The following is an 18,427-nucleotide window of genomic DNA, read 5'->3' as shown; positions in this document are numbered from 1 at the left end:
TTGCTGAAATGGCTGCTATTTATCCTTTCAGAAAAATCTGTAATTTTGGCTTTTTCTGCACAATAAAGGATACTGATCCACTAATCCAAATATATGCCCCTTTCGCCTCTGCCCCACTTGCCTCTGGTAACTTCTGCCATGGCTCTCCTGCTACTGGTACCTCCAGGAATAGAGAACAAATGTGGAAGTTAATCCTCCTCCTTTGAGGATATATGAAGACTGGCTGTGCCTCAATTATCACGGTGGCTTTTGTTTCTGGGAGGAGTGAATGGTTAGGCAGATAGCTGTGTCACGAAACTTGCAGTTAAACTTCGTTATTCATTTTTTTTCTTTTTTTCTGCAGCCTACAAAGTTGGAACTTGCAGTCCAACTTCAATTAGGCTGCCCAATTACTGTCTGCTTTGAGTCAAGCTGCACAACTTTTCTACATCCCGAGTGCCTCATCTACATGGAAATGTAAAACTTCATTGGGCTGAGATGAGGAGTGGCCAGTGCTGACTGTGAATGCCTCCCCAGTGCCTTTGTGAGGGCATGGTCTCTGCTGCTGAGGTCCGGATAAGGCTAAGGTGGCAGGCAGAGGAACCAGACAGAGAAAAATGCAATGCTGGTCAAGACCTGAATCATGTCAGTGTGTAGGTAATAGTAAAGTAAATCTTGAGTCAGCAGGGAAGTAACTATCTGGAATGCCATATCTTGACACTAACTGACTCTGAAACACGTACAAGAGAAATCCAACGAGCCCCCTCCCCCGAGACCGAGGCAGCAGGGTACAATGCAGTGGTGCTGGACACAGGGTCAAGAGATAGGCTGGGTACAAGTCTAGGTCTACCATCTCTGACCAGCTGTGTGGCTGTGGACAAGCTCCATGACTCGAGACAAGATTCTCTGGACTGTCTTGTCTTCATTGTAAATCAAGTATGAAGATTAAATGGGATTCCACACGTGGAAGCACAAAGACAATGCCTGGCACATAGATAAGTTCCTTCCTTTTGGTGTTGCACACACAGTAGTTCCCTTTTCCCTGGAAGGTGATTCTCTCTTCTCTTCACCTGGCCAACTCCTACTTCATACTCCAGGCTTCACCTCAAATTTTACTTCCCTGGAAAAGCCTGTCTCAACTCCCCTGATGACTAGGTTAGCCGCCCTCCTTCTCCCCATCACCTTCTCTGATCATAGTCTCACGGCACCCTGTAAGTCTCCTCTATGTCACTGTCACAATTTCAGCAAATAAGTGTTTATATGATTGTTTTATGTTCGCTGCCCTGCTTGATTATAAGCTCTTTGAGAGCAGGGAGAGTTTTGGTTTCTGCTATTCCCAACCCTGAGTTCATAGGGAATTTTCAATGACCATTTACTGACAGGGAATGAGTAAATGGCAGCTATGTACTGGCTGACACAAGATCACACGGCAGTGTTGAACAACTAATAAAGATGACAAGAATGTCCCTCTCAAAGACATTCTTTCTGCAGTGACTGTGGCCACATCACTGCTGCTCCTAAAAAGAATGAAAAACCTCATCAAGACTTTCAAGCTGACAATGTATAAATTCAAGCCATTTCTTTCTTGTCAACATTATTAAAACTTCACAGCACGAAATCATCTTTAAAAAATTTATCACATATACCTTGAACCCTTTTTATCAATCAATCCCTTGGCTATTTTGACATTTGAAGAATACACACGCTTCTCTGGGAACTCTTAGGCGTCTTCAGCTTTACACTTCATTAAGTCTTATTATCTTAACAAATACTGGAGGTGGACTTCTTGGGCTTCGAGCAGAGATGGAAAAACTAACTGGAAATACTTTCGAAGCCCCCTCACTGCCTGCCCCTCCCCACAACTTCATAAATGCTTCAAAATATACTCAAGGATTGTTTTAGTTTTGTATCTGAGAATAGAATGTAACTTAACTAAAGTAAACCATACAGAGTTTACTCAGCTGCTTCCAGATGGAAGGCATTCTGGCACAGCACACTGCATGGCCCCAGTCCACAATCGGAGCGTTTCCCCTACTGCAGTAATGTGTCTTCAGTAAGTTTTCCTGGTGACAGACAAATGGATTCACTTCAATTGGGGACAATTTCACTTCACATCCTATTTGAGGGAGTGACAGAGGGTGGACGTGGGCCAGGCCCTAGGCATTCTAAAAGGGCGTACTAATTCACTCAGGGAAAATCTATTATCGAGGCAGCAGCAAAATCCTTCTGGGCTTAAGTCGAGTCTAGCTTGGCTGGGCCCTTAACATTCATTATACCCTTTGTTGATAAGAATCCCCAACTAGTCACTCTGGAAAAGGGAGGCTAAAATAGGCCATTCAAGCAAATAGCTATGTTAAAGTGGTTGGGTTCTGTGAGGTGTGGAACCATATGGGCTGTCCCTGATTTCCAGTCTCAGTTGGTATCAAGGCCAGATGGCAATCCCACAGCAGAACTGCCGACCTGCTGGGGGGATGGGGGGTGGCACTTTTCTTTATGAGGCTGGGGCTGGCACTTTCAAGCAGAAGGAAAATTAAGAAGGAACAGATCCACGTGGTGAACTGCAACTGCGGGGATTCTAGAACTATACCATGGGGTGTAAGAGTAAGAACCAGAGTACAATCTGACAGTTTTCTTCATGGGCATGTGGGGATCCAGTTGGCTTGGTGAACAGAAGAAGCTTATAACAATTTAATCCTATTTCTGACCTCTCTAGTGGAGAAAAATAACATACTCATATACACCTATATATATAACATGCTATATATACATACATATATAAAATATATAGCATATATAAAATATGATACATATCTCTCTCTCTCTCTCTCTCTCTCTCTGAAAAAATTCATGCCAGGTTTCTGTACCTCATTTTCATGTTTTTATTTTAGGCAGATCAGAAATTTCAGTTATAAGTATTCGAATTAAAAACCCTGTAACTAAGAAAGTGCACAATTAAACACATCAGCATGGATTAGAAGCAGCAGCAGACCTAGGCTGGAAACCGCAAAAGCCACTCTTCCCACGACCACTGACCTGGGGCCACTGAGTGTGGCTGTGTCTCTCACCGCCTGGGCTGTTTCTGATGCAAAATCCAGGGCGCCTGCCACTGGCTTGGTTACAGTGCCAACAAGCCCTTTCCCAAGGCCAGATATGAAACCGCTGACACCCCCTTCTGTTTTCACACCTTCCACTGTCGAAGTTATAACACTGGTCAGTCCACCAATGATACCTAGTGAAAAAGACAAGGGCTGTCGTAACCTGAGGAGGACAAAAGCAAAAGCATTTAAAGCCAAACCCCTTGATTATGGAATGATAACTTAAGGCCATTCTATTAATCTCTGTGCCGGAGAGGCCACAGACAGGCCAACTTACAGACAGAGGATCCTGCAGATTTGCCCACTAAGTCTAGAGTCAGAGGATATATGTTACATGTTAGTCAGAAGTAAAGTGTGTTCCAGTTTAAAAAAAAAAAAAAAAATCAAAGAAAAGCTGAGAGGTTAACAGTGGCCAATTTTTTGATCCCAGAGCTTGGGCAGCCTATGGACGATCAGGAGAGGATACAGATAGAGGATTAAAGCAATAAGAGACTAGAAAATTGGGCCTTTGGGGAAAGTCTGAAGATGATGGCATTCTATGACATATAAGGCAGAGGCTGGGCGCGGTGGCTCACACCCGTAATCCCAGCACTTTGGGAGGCTGCAGCAGGCAGATCACGAGGTCAAGAGATCGAGACCATCCTGGCCTACATGGTGAAACCCTGTCTTTACTAAAAATACAAAAATTAGCTGGGCATGGGGATGCGCGTCTGTAGTCCCAGCTATTTGGGAGGCTAAGGCAGGAGAATTGCTTGAACCCAGGAGGTGGAGGTTGCAGTGAGCCAAGATTGTGCCACTGCACTCCAGCCTGGTGACTGAGACGCCGAGGGAGGGAGGGAGGGAAGGAGGGCAGAGAGAGATAACTAAATATAGTTGTTCCTTAGTATCCATGCAGGATTGATCCAGGACCCCCTGCAGATACCAAAATCCTAGGATGCTCAAGTCCCTTACATAATGTGCTGTAGGTACTTGCATATAACCTATACATACCATCCTGTATAGGTTAAATCACCTCTAGATGATTTATAGTAGCTAATACAATGCCCACATATCACTTCATTTGTGTGGAGTCAACACAGTATTTGAAACGTGTGGCAAATTCAAATTTTGCTCTCTGGCACTTTGCAAAATCTTTTTTTCCCCAAGTATTTTCCATCCATGGTTGGTTGAATCTGTGGATGTAGAGAGCCGATGGTATACATTTGCAGTGCAGTTTTCAAAGAACACTATGGGGGTGACTGGCCAACCCCACGGGATGCTTGAAATAAGGTAAAAGTTACGGCATGCTTTGATGAAATTTGGTATAGGCAATTATATAAAACCTTCATGAAGAGCACCCCAAAAAGCTATGAAAGCTGGCTGGGACCCTCAATGAAGTCAGTTCAAAAGTCCAATCTGGGTCAAAAAGACATTCCAAACATTTTGCAAGTTGACAGCAATGGCTGAAAACACCTTAGAGGAGGCCAGAAGCTGGCAGCGGCTGAAGAGGTCACGGTCACTGAAGGGAAGAGGCAGCCTGTCCGGGGAGCATCTCCAGGACCTGTGCCAGGGACGCTCACAGGATGTTTACCCTCTGACAGTGGGGTGTGAGGAAGCTCTCCAGACTCTTCAGCTCTAGTGAGACAAATTGGTAAAGGAAACTCCTTGGGCGAGAATGCACTAACAATTCACAACGTTTCTTTTGGATACTGGGTAAATTTGCTCCAATGAGGCAATATCTCTTTCCCAAACTTTTTTTTTTTTTTTTTTTTTTTTTTTAAAGAAACAGGGTCTCCGTCTATCACCCAGGCTGGAGTGCAGTGGCATGATCACAGCTTGCTGCAGCCTTAAATTCCTGGGCTCAAGCAATCCTCCCTCTAGGTCTTCTAAAGTACCAGGTTTACTGTCCTGAGCCACTGCACCCAGCCCCTTCCCATACTTTGTGAACAAAGTTCTTGGCAGAGCACACACAGGATAGGAATTCAGACTAGAACCTGAGAGACAGAACATGACTGAACCCGGGTCCAGCAGGGCCTGCAGAGAGAACTGAGCACAATTCCCAGTTCTTAACCAAGGGGATTGAGTGGATTCTGTTTCTTGTCATCTTCTAAAGGTCTTTTCATCCTAAAGGAAGACTCTCACACACTGCCTTCATATAACCCAGAGCTCAGTGGATCCTCTTTGGATGAAGCCACTGGCTCCTGGAGAGGCTGTACATATTATAGGAATGATTCTTGATGAGAGGTGATTTTGCAACTTTGAACCAATCATGCATTTTTTCAGCACATTTGTGTGTTCATCCAGAAAGGGAGGACAGTCATGCTCTCTCCACATCGCAAGGATGCTGGCCAGATAAAGGCCACCATACATAACAAAGCATTTCATATTCATTTTAAAAGTCTTCGAAAAGTCCAATGTACTGTCATTACTAGAAAGAATGACTAAACCTTAACCCCAAATGATTGCCCAACACTCAACTTTTAAAATTCATAAACAAGTTACTTTCAGCCAAATTTCACTTCTGGCCTGATGTCTCCTTAGGGACAGCTCCCTTTACGGTTGGGCAGCCTTAGGAAAAGCAAAGGCATTTTGATCCAAATCTCACCATTAGGAAAGCTGAAAAACAAAAACTCTATTCTAAACGTGTCCTAAGCACAAATAGATATATAATTTTTTACTGTCTATATTCCTTCCTCTTCTTCCAAATGCAGATAATTAATACTGATCAGTCTTGATATGACTCTGATAGTTTTGGATGGTTCCTAAGGATCTGGTACAAAGAGTTTAATTTACTAAGCCTTACTATGCATGAGCTACGTGCCAGGTGTCATGTGAGGTACGCAAGGATAAAGGTGAATACAAAGTGGTCTCTCTCCCCTCCTCACATTCTCAATCTATCAGAGACCTCAATGTACACAGTTGGTGACATACACAACCCAGACTGTGCTCTGTCATTAACTCTAACAGGGACTAATTGAGCTGGGAAAATGTATTTGAGTTGGGACTTACAGGTTGAGTAGGATTTTGATAGACAAGGAAGTGAGGCAGAGGAGGGAGAGCAGGAACATGCATGAACAAGGACCTGGAGGCACGCCTGGGAAGCAGTACATAGCTCTGTGTGGCCCAAGTGCAGCATGGCTGAGGGACGGTGGTCGGAAAAATTGACTGGATTTATAGTTCCAAGGGCCTTGGATGCTGTACTAAGAAATTGTTAAGAAAAATGCAAGAAAAGGCAAATGACTCAGAATTAAAGCATTAGAAGTTGGAATTCAAAGTCAGAGACCAAATGCATTCACGCCATCACCAACATCTCTTAGGCAGATAAATTTATAATTTTAGTGAAAGCACATTTATGCAAAACTAAAAAACACCTAGGCTACAAACCTGGTCACCAATTCCCCATTTCAATTTCTTTGGAAGGAATGATCAGTAAGGAGAAGGCAGAGGTTACAATTCTAAGAAGAGAAGCAGCAGCTACAATTCTAAGAACAGGTCTGGTTGATTACACCTTATGATACTTTGGGAACAGAAACCAGAGAACGAAAGGAATTGCAATGTGCACAACATTCAGAAAACGAATGAGGAGTTCTCACAGGCTGTCATATTTCAACTTCAAGGAGGATAAAGTAAGAGAGCTTGGAAGGTACACCAACACAGGATTTCCTCTGTTGTCAGCTTTCTTTTTTTTTTGAAATGGAGTCTTGCTCTATCACCAGGAGTGCAGTGGCATGATCTCGGCTCATTGCAACCTCCACCTCCAGGGTTCAAGCAATTCTCCTGCCTCAGCCTCCTGAATAGCTGGGATTACAGGTGTGTACCACCACACCTGTCTAATTTTTGTATTTCTAGTAGAGACGCGGTTTCACCATGTTGGCCAGGCTGGTCTCGAACTCTTCACCTCAAATGATCCACCCGTCTCAATCTCCCAAAGTGCTGGGATTACACGTGTGAGCCACTGCGCCTGGCCTAATTTTTGTATTTTTAGTAGAGGCGGGGTTTCACTGTGTTGGCCAGGCTGGTCTTAAACTCCTGACCTCATGATCCGCTCTCCTCAGCCTCCCAAAATGCTGGGAATAAAAGCTTGAGCCATCACGTCCAGCCCAGCTTTCTTTTTTTATAGCTGCAATCAGATTGGTACAAAGGCGCCTCTGAGGACCTGCAGCAGCAGAGCTTGATGTCACCTGTGACTTACCATGAGCCAGGCCATGGATGCCGGCTACAAGGTGTTCACCACTTGTAGCTGCGTGGTACCTGATGTACTCCCGCTCTGACTGATGCCGATTGTCCATCGTCTTCCCTAAGCCATCTGATAATGTTCCAGCAAACTAGAATGAGTTAAAAACAGGAAAAGAGTTTTAAAGTGTTAGCACTATTTTTACTATTTGAATTACTTTAAATAAATTTAAATACATTTTAGATAAGCCCATGTTGGTCTGCAGTGGTGTGATCTCATCTCACTGCAACCTCCGCCTCCCAGGCTCAAGTGATTCTCCTGCCTCAGGCTCCCAAGTAGCTGAGATTACGGGTGCGTACCACCACACCTGGCTAATTTTTGTACTTTTAGTAGAGGTAGGGTTTCACCATGTTGGTCAGGCTAGTCTCAAACTCCTGACCTCAAGTGATCTGCCCATCCAGGCCTCCCAAAGTTCTGGGATTACAGGCATGAGCCACTGTGCCTGGCCAATAATTTAAATATAAATAAATTTAAATATTTTAAATGCAGTTACCTATACTGTCTGCCCCAGGTGAGTGGTTCTCAAAAGGACTGGGCACACACAAATTGTGGGATGCATACAATGGAGGACACTAGGCTTTGCAAAGCAACTACTAAAAATCTTTAATGACATTCACTTTCCAGAATACTACTCCAAATTTACTGAAAAAATGAGAGGTATAACAAAATAGTCTTGAGGGAGGAGAAGTGAGCTTTGGGACTGTATCATGGTAAGAACATAGGCCCTTTGCTCTAAGAATCAGTGGAATTCAAAACAGGAAATGTGTCAGTTGCTTTAGGGTTTGGTATCAAATATTTGGAGACATCAAACTCCTTCCAGTAATGCTCTCTTTCATTTATTCAATAATTACTGAGTACCTATGAGGTGCCAAGCCCCATTTGTCAAAAGCCAAAAATGAAATCGATGGAAAGATTAACAGGTTAGGTCACCTTTCATAGGAGGTGGCAGACTTGAACTCATGATTTCAAATGCAAACCCACCCTCTCCACAATTCAGAGATTTTATTTACCCTGGCATACTTTAACCAGAAAAGCTGTCTCATCCATCAAAGCTGGGATAAAAAGGACATAAAACTCTGTTTTGTCACAAGACAATCTGAAAAGGTTTAAAGTGACAGTTAATAAACCACAGAGTACTTATCCTCATCATTCAGGCATAAAAAGAGAAGGATATCAAATATATAATTAACGTTCTCAGGAAGGATCTACCAAAACAAGTGGTTTAAGTGCCAATGACCCAGGACTAACCTCTTAGAAAACTCACAGGAATGTTCCTTAGATACAAGGCTCAGGGGAAAGCCTCAAGGCAAGCTGCCTGCCTGGAAGGCCCAGGAACTGGGTGGCCATCTGGGGGCCTGTTTCTTTCTCCTTTGGCAAGGGGGTTGGGATGCGTGTTACACAGATCAGATCTGCCTTGGAAACCTCAGTCATGAAGATTCTTGACACAAGTGACACATGAGTTCTGGGCACAGAAGAGGGACTAGTGAACACAGCAGTAATTCCATGTCAAGTGATGGTTCCTGGAAGAAGCTATGGGAAGACTCATGCCTTTTACTCAGTCCAAATATTTTACAACCTAGGGCAGTGATTCCTGATCTTTCTGGAGATGTAACCCCTATCATTATTTGTTTGCCTTCTGCCTTGCCTTCCACATTACTGCCTAAGGAGAGAATTAAAGTTAATGAAAATTAATAACTTCCTTTAGGACAACTGGAAACACCACATGATGCTGCTAGCACCGTGAATCACTAAGGAGTGGCTTCAGTCAGAGACCCCATCCAAGAGTTACCACAGTATAGGAGAAGGGCCACAAGCTGGGGCATCTGACCAAACCCGGCTCCAGTCCTCCCTCGACTATTCTGGTAACTACATGATCCTGAGCGAGGTGGCCTACCTCTGAGCCTCCTCTGCATCCAGAGAATAGCGAGAGTATCTACTTTGTCATGTAGCTGGAAGCATTTGTGACAATGGCTCGGGGGCCTGGTATCTAGTTAGCATTCTTACTGTTCTTATTACTCTGCTACTAGTCCAAGGAGGAACATGCTGCACTGTTCGAGGGAAGCCTGTCGAAGCTTTAGAATTATGGTCATTTGCACTACAGTTTAACGTAATAAAATCCTCTTTCCAGCAGATAAACACCAGCCTCCCAAGTACGTTTTTGGAGTGGTACCATTTATAACATTAGAGTGTTGGACTCTATGATTTCCAAAATCCTTTCCAGCTCTGGCACTGTGTGACCTATATGACCCAAGGTAGAATGTCTTTACTAAGCACTTTCTCTGGGCCCAGGACAGATTTAGGTACTGCTGAAGACACAAACAAACAGCAGCCTTGAACCCTGCCCTCAAGAATTGACAGTCTCTTTGGGAAGGTAACAATCGTATACACAAAACAGTCAGCAGGAACCCAGGACACAAACTACAGAGAGGAAATGTGACCTTTGTTTTGGAAAGAATCAATAAGAGTCCCTGCTATGTTTAGAATTATGTAGGCTGCCAGCATTCTTCAGGTTCTGGACAAAAACATGTCTCTCTGGTGCCCCAGACGCTTTGAGAACCACAGTTATGTGACGTGTGCCCATGTCCTGTGTGTCTCCAGGGGACACATCTCCACGTGAAGAGACTCAGGAGCAATGCAGCCATTTCAGGGTCTTATTCAGGTCTTTCCTATTTCTCTCAAGCTCTTACATTCTTTGAGAAGAGACTTCCTTGGAAGAGAGATTGGGTAAAGTGCTTTTTACCTATTGCTGGCAGCTAATTAGGAGGGAGTTAAAAATCCCATAATACTTGCCCCCCCCAAGAGAATATGGGAGAAATAATCTAGGCAGAACGCCCAATATCACTCCCTCTTCTTCTACTCCCATCAATTAAACGAGTTTAATATCCAAAGTTGATGAGTGAGCCTATGCCAAAAGCTTAATTTCCAACTAAGTCTGCTGTGGCAGCCTCAGTTCCCTGGCATCAACTGGGTCCTGGGTGTTCTCTGTACAAAGACAATGTATTGACCCAAGGAGGATGGGATGAGATGACGTAAGAGATCACTCTCCCCTCTAATGCTGGATTCTTCCGTAAGGTGAAGACCTTTGCCATGGAAAGGTACCTACACCTATCTCAACTTACTGTAGGACTTTTCTCTGAATTCCTGTTTCTCTGTCCATAAAAAATTGCTTGTGCAAGCCAACCGGACTTGTCCTTTGTCACTTGTTAACAGTCAACCATTACAAAAGTCTTCACTCACCCCTAGAAACACAGCTTTGAGAACTCAGAAAACTTGAGTAGATGTTAAAATCTATGATCCAATCAAACTTGTATTGATGAGTAGTTAATCAGGTTTTCTGGGAAGGATGTTTTACAGAAACTAAACCAAAGTCAAAGCTAGATGATGGACATAGTGGTAAAGGCAGGGCCCGGGCCAGTTCACTGCACTCTGAGTATTGAATCCAGACTACCAAAAAGCATGTGGCCTCCTTTTACTATGGAGGAATTTAGTTAGACAGCCTTAATTCTACCCCATTCCCCACCTCAGTGGGAAGGTAAGTCCTGCCCAGCCATTCTTTCTCCCTCAAAGACAGCAGAAAACACACGAGCTGTGGAGGGAGGGAATTCCAGTGGTGCTCATCATGGGTGCCCTCTGGCCTTGGTCTTCTCTGAAGCTTGGAAGCACTTTTTTACCCAGGTCCTTGACTTTGAAGATGGTCATCAAAACAGAGCAGAGATACCCAAAGAGTTACACCATCATGTAGGGAGTGACTGGCCCAGTCCATCCTTCATGATCCCATCCTCCCTCCCACTGTCTTGTGACAAGTAAAGCCTGGAGGTGGAGGTCCAGATTATTCAGATGAAGGAGAAATGAGTCCCGATGTGAGCAAGTACAAATCTCTACACATCCAGTCAACCAAGCAATCCAACATGTGCGCAAGCCCTACCCGTGTGGCAGGCTAGAGACAGAGAATCAGAAATCAGAAGTGCTTTCTGTCTCTTGCCTTCAAGACCTCAGTAGGGAAGTATGGATGTGACATAATAGAAAGATAATCACACCTGAGTTTGAATTCTGACTGTGACACCCAACAGCTATGAGATCACAGACAAGGAAACTTTGCGGGCCTCTGTTTCCCCCCTTTTCAAAATGGGGATACAAATATTCCCTACAAAGATGCTGTAAGGATTAGGCAATACATGTAAGGCACATAGCACAGAGCCTGATGCATATGAATCATTCAATAAAAACAGTATTATGTTATCTAAACTTCGACTTCTTCATATGCAAAATGGGAATAATCGGATTCTTCAGGGCTGTCTTGAGGATTCAGGGATAGTGTGCACGTAAAGCATGTGGCATGGCACATCCCCCCTAGCAAAGCAGGAGCTACCTGCAGCAGGGCATAACAGCCCCAGGGTGTGCTAGGCTTCTAAAGTGGGAAAGCAACTGGCAACTGGAAGGCAATGTGCAGACAATTTGTAACTCTTTGGTTATAATACCTTAACACCAGAAGGAGCATTTGCAGAGACTTAAGTCTGCCTACCTCATTTTGTAGCAATCTCAAGTCCACAAAATACTTAAGGCTTCAAGTGCATGTTGTTCTAGCTAAAATGAAAGGTTCCAAGGAACAAAATGTCCTTCAGAAAATCTGCCGTTATACTCACAAAGACAATGATTTTCCCCTTCCTTTCACTTCAACACATGCCACACTTGTGAATTCTGGCCACGGTCCAAAGTCATTAACTTCTATAAAGCAATATTTTCAGCAAGGGGGTAAAAATCTCAGAAGTACTTCAAGATGCCAGTTCTACTGAATAGCTAACACACACTCTGTCAACACCCCCCTTCCCAAAATAATCTCATTGTCTACACAAATGGAGACACTGCAAATTAGCCTGGGTTTGGGGCCTGGCTCTGAAGGGTTGATTTTATAAAACTGAAATTCAAGTAGACACTGGAATGGGGCAAGGGGAAAAATTCCCACTGTGTTCCTCTGTTCGGTCCTATCAGTTTTCCTGACCCTTTTATGATCTTCAGCAAGCATGGGGTGCCAAAGGTATTTGGCCAGTGTAACAGGAGCTGGGGCTTGAATTTCTCTCCCTTCTCTTGGGTTCTTCTTTCACAGTTATTTACCTAATGGAAATTTCCTCTTTAATATCTTTGCCTCACTGAGTAATTGCTGGTGGCAGTATCTTCCTTGTCACCAGGGAAGATGGTAACCAAATACAACAGGAAAAGAGAGAGAAGTGGCAGGACTCTGTAGTGTGATGGAGAAGTTTTATATTCTTCCAAGTACAGATGCTCCTTGACTTATGATGGGATTACATCTGGGTAAGCCCATTTTTAAGTTGAAAAGGCTGTAAGTAAAAATGAATTTCACACAGCTAACATATCTAAACATGCCCAGAACACTTACATTAGCTGACAGCTGGGCAAAGTCGTCTGGCAGCAGGGCCCACTGTAGAGTATTTGTTCCCTCTTCACGATCGCGTGGCTAACTAGGAGCTGCGGCTGCTGCTGCCCAGCACTGAGAGAATCGGATCACATGTCACCAGCCCAGGAAGATCAAAACTCAAAATCTGAAGTACAGTTTCTACTGAACGCACATAGCTTTTGCGTCATCGTCAAGTTAAAAACTCGTTAAGTTAAATCACCATAAGTCAGAGACTATACAAGGTTGTACAGCTGCAAACCTCAGCTACCAGCACAGCGCTAATTCTAATCAGCATTGTCTGCAATAAGCTATGTTTGAACCCATAAATTTGGAAAACCCAACTATCTATTGTGCCTCTAAGTAAGGCTGCCATGAACTTTGTGGGGGCTGCCATGTTGCAGTCAAACAGGAGCAAAGGAATCAAATCTTACCCTGACAGTTACCAAATACTCACACTGCTGGAAGAGGCTTAATTTCTCTGAACCTCAGTTTATCCATCTGCTAAACCCACAGTAAGGGATTGCTCTTTTTTTTTTTTTTTTTTTTTTTTTTTTGCTGGCAGAGTTTCACTGTGTTACTCAGGCTGGAGTGGATGTGATCACAGCTTACTGCAACCTCCACCTCCTGGGTTCAAGTGATTCTTCTGCCTCAGCCTCCCGTAGCTGGGATTACAGTTGTGCGCAACCATGCCTGGCTAATTTTTGTATTTTTAGTAGAGACAGGGTCTCACCATGTTGGCCAGGCTGGTCTTGAACTCCTGGCTTCAGGTGATCTGCCTGCCTCGGCCCCCCAAGATGCTAGGATTACAAGCGTGAGCCACAGAGACTGGCCTGCAAATGACTGTTTTGAAGAGTTAAGAGGATAATTAATGCAAAATGTTTGGTGTAGCATTTGGCCAACATTTTTTACACGTTTCTTAGAAGTAGTGTGGGACTTTCAACTTCAGAGTCATTTTTAACTCTGCTGATATACTACTAGGAAAACCACCTTTGAGTCATGTAAGACCTAAGTCACTTCAAAATGAAAGTCTTCACCACTGACTTCTGTTTGACATTGTTCAAACACCCACAGTTAAAAAGTATTCTGAGTGTGAGTTTTGCCCTGATGTTGAAAAACCCTTTCGTGATACTCGTAAACAGAGAAGAGTTAAAGGAAAATGTGACCTGAAAAGCAGTGAATATCTATTGTTGATAAAAGGCAAACCAAACAGCTAGTCCTCACTCAGCCAAATCACGAAGGGGTGGGGAGGCTGGGAAGAGGCATTAAAAAAAAAAAAAAAAAGGCACGGAACAAGTTGAGGTTTGGCAAGAAGGAAGCATTTCTGGATTCCAGATTTCTATCCACTAGGAGTGCGTTTGTCTGTTTTCAGTTCTGCTTGGTTATGGATTATGTATAGCCCTTAAGGCAAAGAGAAAAGAGGGGGAGGAATCCAGAAAGGGGACCCCGAATAGAAACAATAGAGGTATTTTAAAGTTGGGACTGACATCCTAATTCCAGTAATATGCCTAAGCCAACGACCTTGCTTTTTTTTCCCCTGGTCTCTGGAGATCTGAAAGCCCTCCTACCCTAAGATGCACACCATGTTGCTATTTCACGGATAAACACTTATCAGGCAACAGACACTCCTTTTTCAGTTAAGAAACAAAGTTATCTAAAGCCACCCAGAATTATCTCAGCACACAAGGTTGAAACACATGCAAGGAAGTCAGGCCTCAGGACCGTCCTGCTGTCTTAACTAACCCAAGACACACGCCTGCTGAACTGGCAAGTTTCTCTTGCTATTCTGCAACTCTGACCCAGTTATGAACTCAGATGCTGTTTCAGATTAATCTGGAAGCTCAGAGTGGTTTGAAGCATTCCCATAATAGGATTTTGCTTTTTCCTTTAAAAGGATTGGTGGAGTATGGTATAAACTAAAAAGTGCAGAAATAAGCAGGATGTACACAGGTAGAATCAAGACAACTGATCTTCGACACAGAGAAGTTGGGGCTTAGTCAAATCCCATTTTCCCTATGAGTTTTCTACATTGATTATAAAGAATTATGAAGGAAGGATGAATCCTGAAGTCCGGCTGTGGACAGAATTGTGTCCCACCTTTCAGCTCTTCATCAGCTGGGACCCAGTGTAGGACTTTTTGGCAGAAGGGGTGCATGCTCATGTTGAAAATGCCAGGCCCCTACTTGTCCACTGCTGAAAACGCTAAAGCGTACAGAGGGAAGCCTGAAGATAGGTTTCCACACAGTTAGTACTAGCCACGGGAAATATGCCTTCCCACCCCATGAGCGCTCTAGTTTTGCCATCCTTACAAGGTTTTTCAATATGCATAAATAGCTTGTGCCTCAGTACTGAACCAGGAGATAGATTATAACGCAGGAAAAAAATGCCCTCTATGGTGGTCACACCCTAAGGCCTGATTTGGCAGATAACTTATTTCAACTCCAAGAAAGTACACAGGCTTTCAAAAGCACAGTCCTGATGCCAACTCTGTCATTAGTATCAGCTGGGTGAACATGAGCAAAAGACACACTCTCTTTAGGATCAGTGTCTTCATCTACAAAACAGGGAGAACACCACCCATGGAGTTACCCACGGAGACCTTGGTTACGAAAGCACTTGGGAAAAAACACAAATCAAAGGGTTATTACTGGAAATCCTATCCTTTCTTCCAATGAGTGCTCTCTGGCTCCCTCCTCTTTCACCCCCACTGAATCTTGCATGTCTCATCCTAAACTATGGAAATCACCTCATGCCCATTCTGGAACAAAGGAAAGCATAAACACGTCAATTAAAATCGCAAAATACAGAACTTTAGACATGAAACCGAACAAGATCATCTCCTTCCTAGTCACCAGAACTCTATTCTTACAAAGTGCTTTGTATTTATTTCAAATGAATAAATAGATTCACTTTAATGCCAAAGGCTTAGAAGAAAGGAGGCCAGTGACATCAGAGAGAATAATCATAGATGCTGGGCACCAGTATAAGCTGAGCTTCTTGTGGCAAAAGTAAAATAGGTTTTAAGGGTTTGGAATAAGTTTTTTGAGGTTTTTAGAAAGAAATCCGTTCCCAACTATTTCTTTAAATAAATTAAGTTTTAGATGAGTGTGTGGCAGAGTAGGTAAGGGCAAACTTCCAAGTACTGAAGACCACAGTTGAACTTCTGGAATCATAAGCTTCAGCCAACAATGTTCGCCATGTGCCAGCCACTGTCTTTGGGGCCTCCCATCAATGAAATATTTAACTAGCTTAATCCTCACAACAATCCCGTGAGGTAGTATTATTATGCTCATTTTACAGATAAAGCTGGAAAGACCATGAGCATTTCCAGCAAAAGTCTGCTAAGTATCTATGTGTGATACTGGGTAACCTAGAGAGGTAACCCAACCATGACTTTTGCTATTGTCTTCGTAGAAAAATTCCTTCCTAAATGCCAGTGAAAATTATACAGATACATGGGGCATATCTCTTTTATCTCCCAAGTAGCAGAACTGACAAAGGAAGGCAGCTGACAAAAGTATATTTTTTTTTTTTTTTTTTTTTTTTTTTTTTTTTTTTTTTTTTTTTTTTGAGACGGAGTCTTGCTCTGTAGCCCGGGCTGGAGTGCAGTGGCCGGATCTCAGCTCACTGCAAGCTCCGCCTCCCGGGTTTAGGCCATTCTCCTGCCTCAGCCTCCGGAGTAGCTGGGACTACAGGCGCCCGCCACCTCGCCCGGCTAGTTTTTTGTATTTTTAGTAGAGACGGGGTTTCACGGTGTTAGCCAGGATGGTCTCGATCTCCTGACCTCGTGATCAGCCCGTCTCGGCCTCCCAAAGTGCTGGGATTACAGGCTTGAGCCACGCGCGGCCCGGCCGACAAAAGTATATTAAAAAATTTCTGAAAAATTACATGCAAATATCTGGACAAGAAAGAGGAGTCAGGCTCCAGTGTTCTTTCTTGATCCATATCCCTAACTCAGACACCTGGCCCACTTCCATTACCCAGACCTTTCCAGAGGCCACGTGGCCTAGAATCCACTTCTTTTCCCGAAGCTACTACTCTCATAATCTGAAACAGGCCCCAAAGAAATAGGAGGCTTGGTACATGTCCATTACATGGATCACATCACACTACACCAGCTTACATTACTAGTGTGTACCATTTATACTAGGAAGAAAGATGGAGCCAGACTGGGGTGGAGATTGGGACCAGTGATTTCAAGAGGTGCTGCCTATAGAGGAAAGGTCTCCTCTTCTACCCCCGCTTCTTACAGGAGAATGATTTCCTGAAGGAGGTAGAGCACCAAAGCTAAAACATTTGCTTAGTTAGAGCTGGTCTGGTCGAGCAAACTAACTCCAAAAGAAGCTACTGCTCTGGAAAGGCCTGTTTCATGTACCAGTAATGGACATATATGGAGACACAAATATAGGGGGATGTGGCGGCAGGAGGGTGAAAGCAAAAGAGGACTATGGATAGAGAGCAGGCAAAACCAACCATGCTACTAGGGTAAAAAAAGAAGATTTCGAAAGTTCATCTGGTTCAGTCTTCATTCCTCTTGATCTTTGCCATTCTTCATCTTTTTTTTGTTTTCTTCTTTTTTGAGAGGGAGTCTTGATCTGTCACCCAGGCTGGAGTGCAGTAGCATGATCTCGGCTCACTGCAACCTCCGCTTCCTGGGGTCAAGCAATTCTCCTGCCTCAGCCTCCTGAGTGACTGGGATGACAGGCACATGCCACCATGCCCAGCTAATTTTTGTATTTTTAGTAGAGACGGGGTTTCACCATGCTGGCCAGGGTGGTCTCAAAACTCCTGACCTCATGATCTGCCCGCCTTGGCCTCCCAAAGTGCTGGGATTACAGGTGTGAGCCACCATGCCCAGCTGATCTTTGCCAGTCTTCTGGTATTCAAAATACCCCTGACCCAACTAAGAGTAATACACCATTCACAGTGGAAACGAACCTATTGCTTCTAACAACTAACTTTTTATGGTGGTGGGTAAGATAGACCTGTACTTTGGGAAAGCTACACATGCAAAGCTGATACTTCACTTCTAGCAATGCCCAGGGAAGTTATTTATACACAAGTGTGATGTATCTGGGTAAGACCACCAACTGGGAACTGGTCTTTAGCACGTGGGAGAACAAAGAAGTTGAATCTGTCTTTTGCGGAGGAGGTAGAATGGGAATGGGAGGTAGTTCAAATCTAAGGTACTTAAAAAATTAAGTCCTGTCTCATTTCTTTAGAAAACTGGCTTGATCCCAGGCTCAAATGAAAGGTCAAAAGAAGGTTCTTTTAAAAATGAACTCAAATGTTCCCACCTTTCAGATGGGCTAAAATAGAAATAAACTTGCAGCTTAGCTACTTCCCAACAGTTCCTCAGAAGCCTCTGGTCTTTGCCTAGGATTTGCCTAGGATGTCCCTTGGGTTCTTCAGTGGCCTTTCAGTCAGGATTCCAACCTTTGCTATCTCTCAATCCGCAAAGGGTGACCTGGGAAAGGACATTAAAAATTCACACCCGTCTACTTCCAGCAGATCTGGTGACTTGAGCCTGAATTAGTCATCTCCAGGTTAACTGATTTCAGGTCTGAAAAGTCCTGGACTACGGAAGAGAACAGAATCCACTTAACTCAACATCTGCCCTTTCCAAAGGTGGCTACACAGCCTATCCTGATGCCTTTTGTTGCTTTTAAGAGAAAACCTGTAGTGACTAGAAAGATAGGAAAATGAGAGATCTGGTTCAATGTACGTTTT

At 43.7% G+C, this 18,427-nt stretch overlaps 1 protein-coding gene across 6 annotated transcripts in view; it reads right to left on the bottom strand.

The window, feature by feature from the left end:
* The window catches only part of VPS13D (vacuolar protein sorting 13 homolog D), a 282,995-nt gene that overhangs the window by 47,023 nt on the left and 217,545 nt on the right, over positions 1–18,427 (bottom strand). For 5 of the 6 annotated variants that reach the window (XM_050787581.1, XM_050787591.1, XM_050787600.1 and 2 more), the window contains 2 exons: positions 7,246–7,378; positions 3,013–3,208 (listed from right to left, as the gene is read on the bottom strand). In XM_050787581.1, the coding sequence (XP_050643538.1) occupies positions 3,013–3,208; positions 7,246–7,378 (329 nt within the window). Of the gene's footprint in view, positions 1–3,012; positions 3,209–7,245; positions 7,379–18,427 lie in introns of those variants that run through there. The other variant, XM_050787619.1, reaches the window with a different exon arrangement.

Source organism: Macaca thibetana, chromosome 1, assembly GCF_024542745.1.
Source record: "Macaca thibetana thibetana isolate TM-01 chromosome 1, ASM2454274v1, whole genome shotgun sequence".
Taxonomy (NCBI): Eukaryota; Metazoa; Chordata; class Mammalia; order Primates; family Cercopithecidae; genus Macaca; species Macaca thibetana.
Note: the sequence above shows the minus strand (reverse complement) of the source record. Positions and strands in the feature narration are given on the sequence as shown.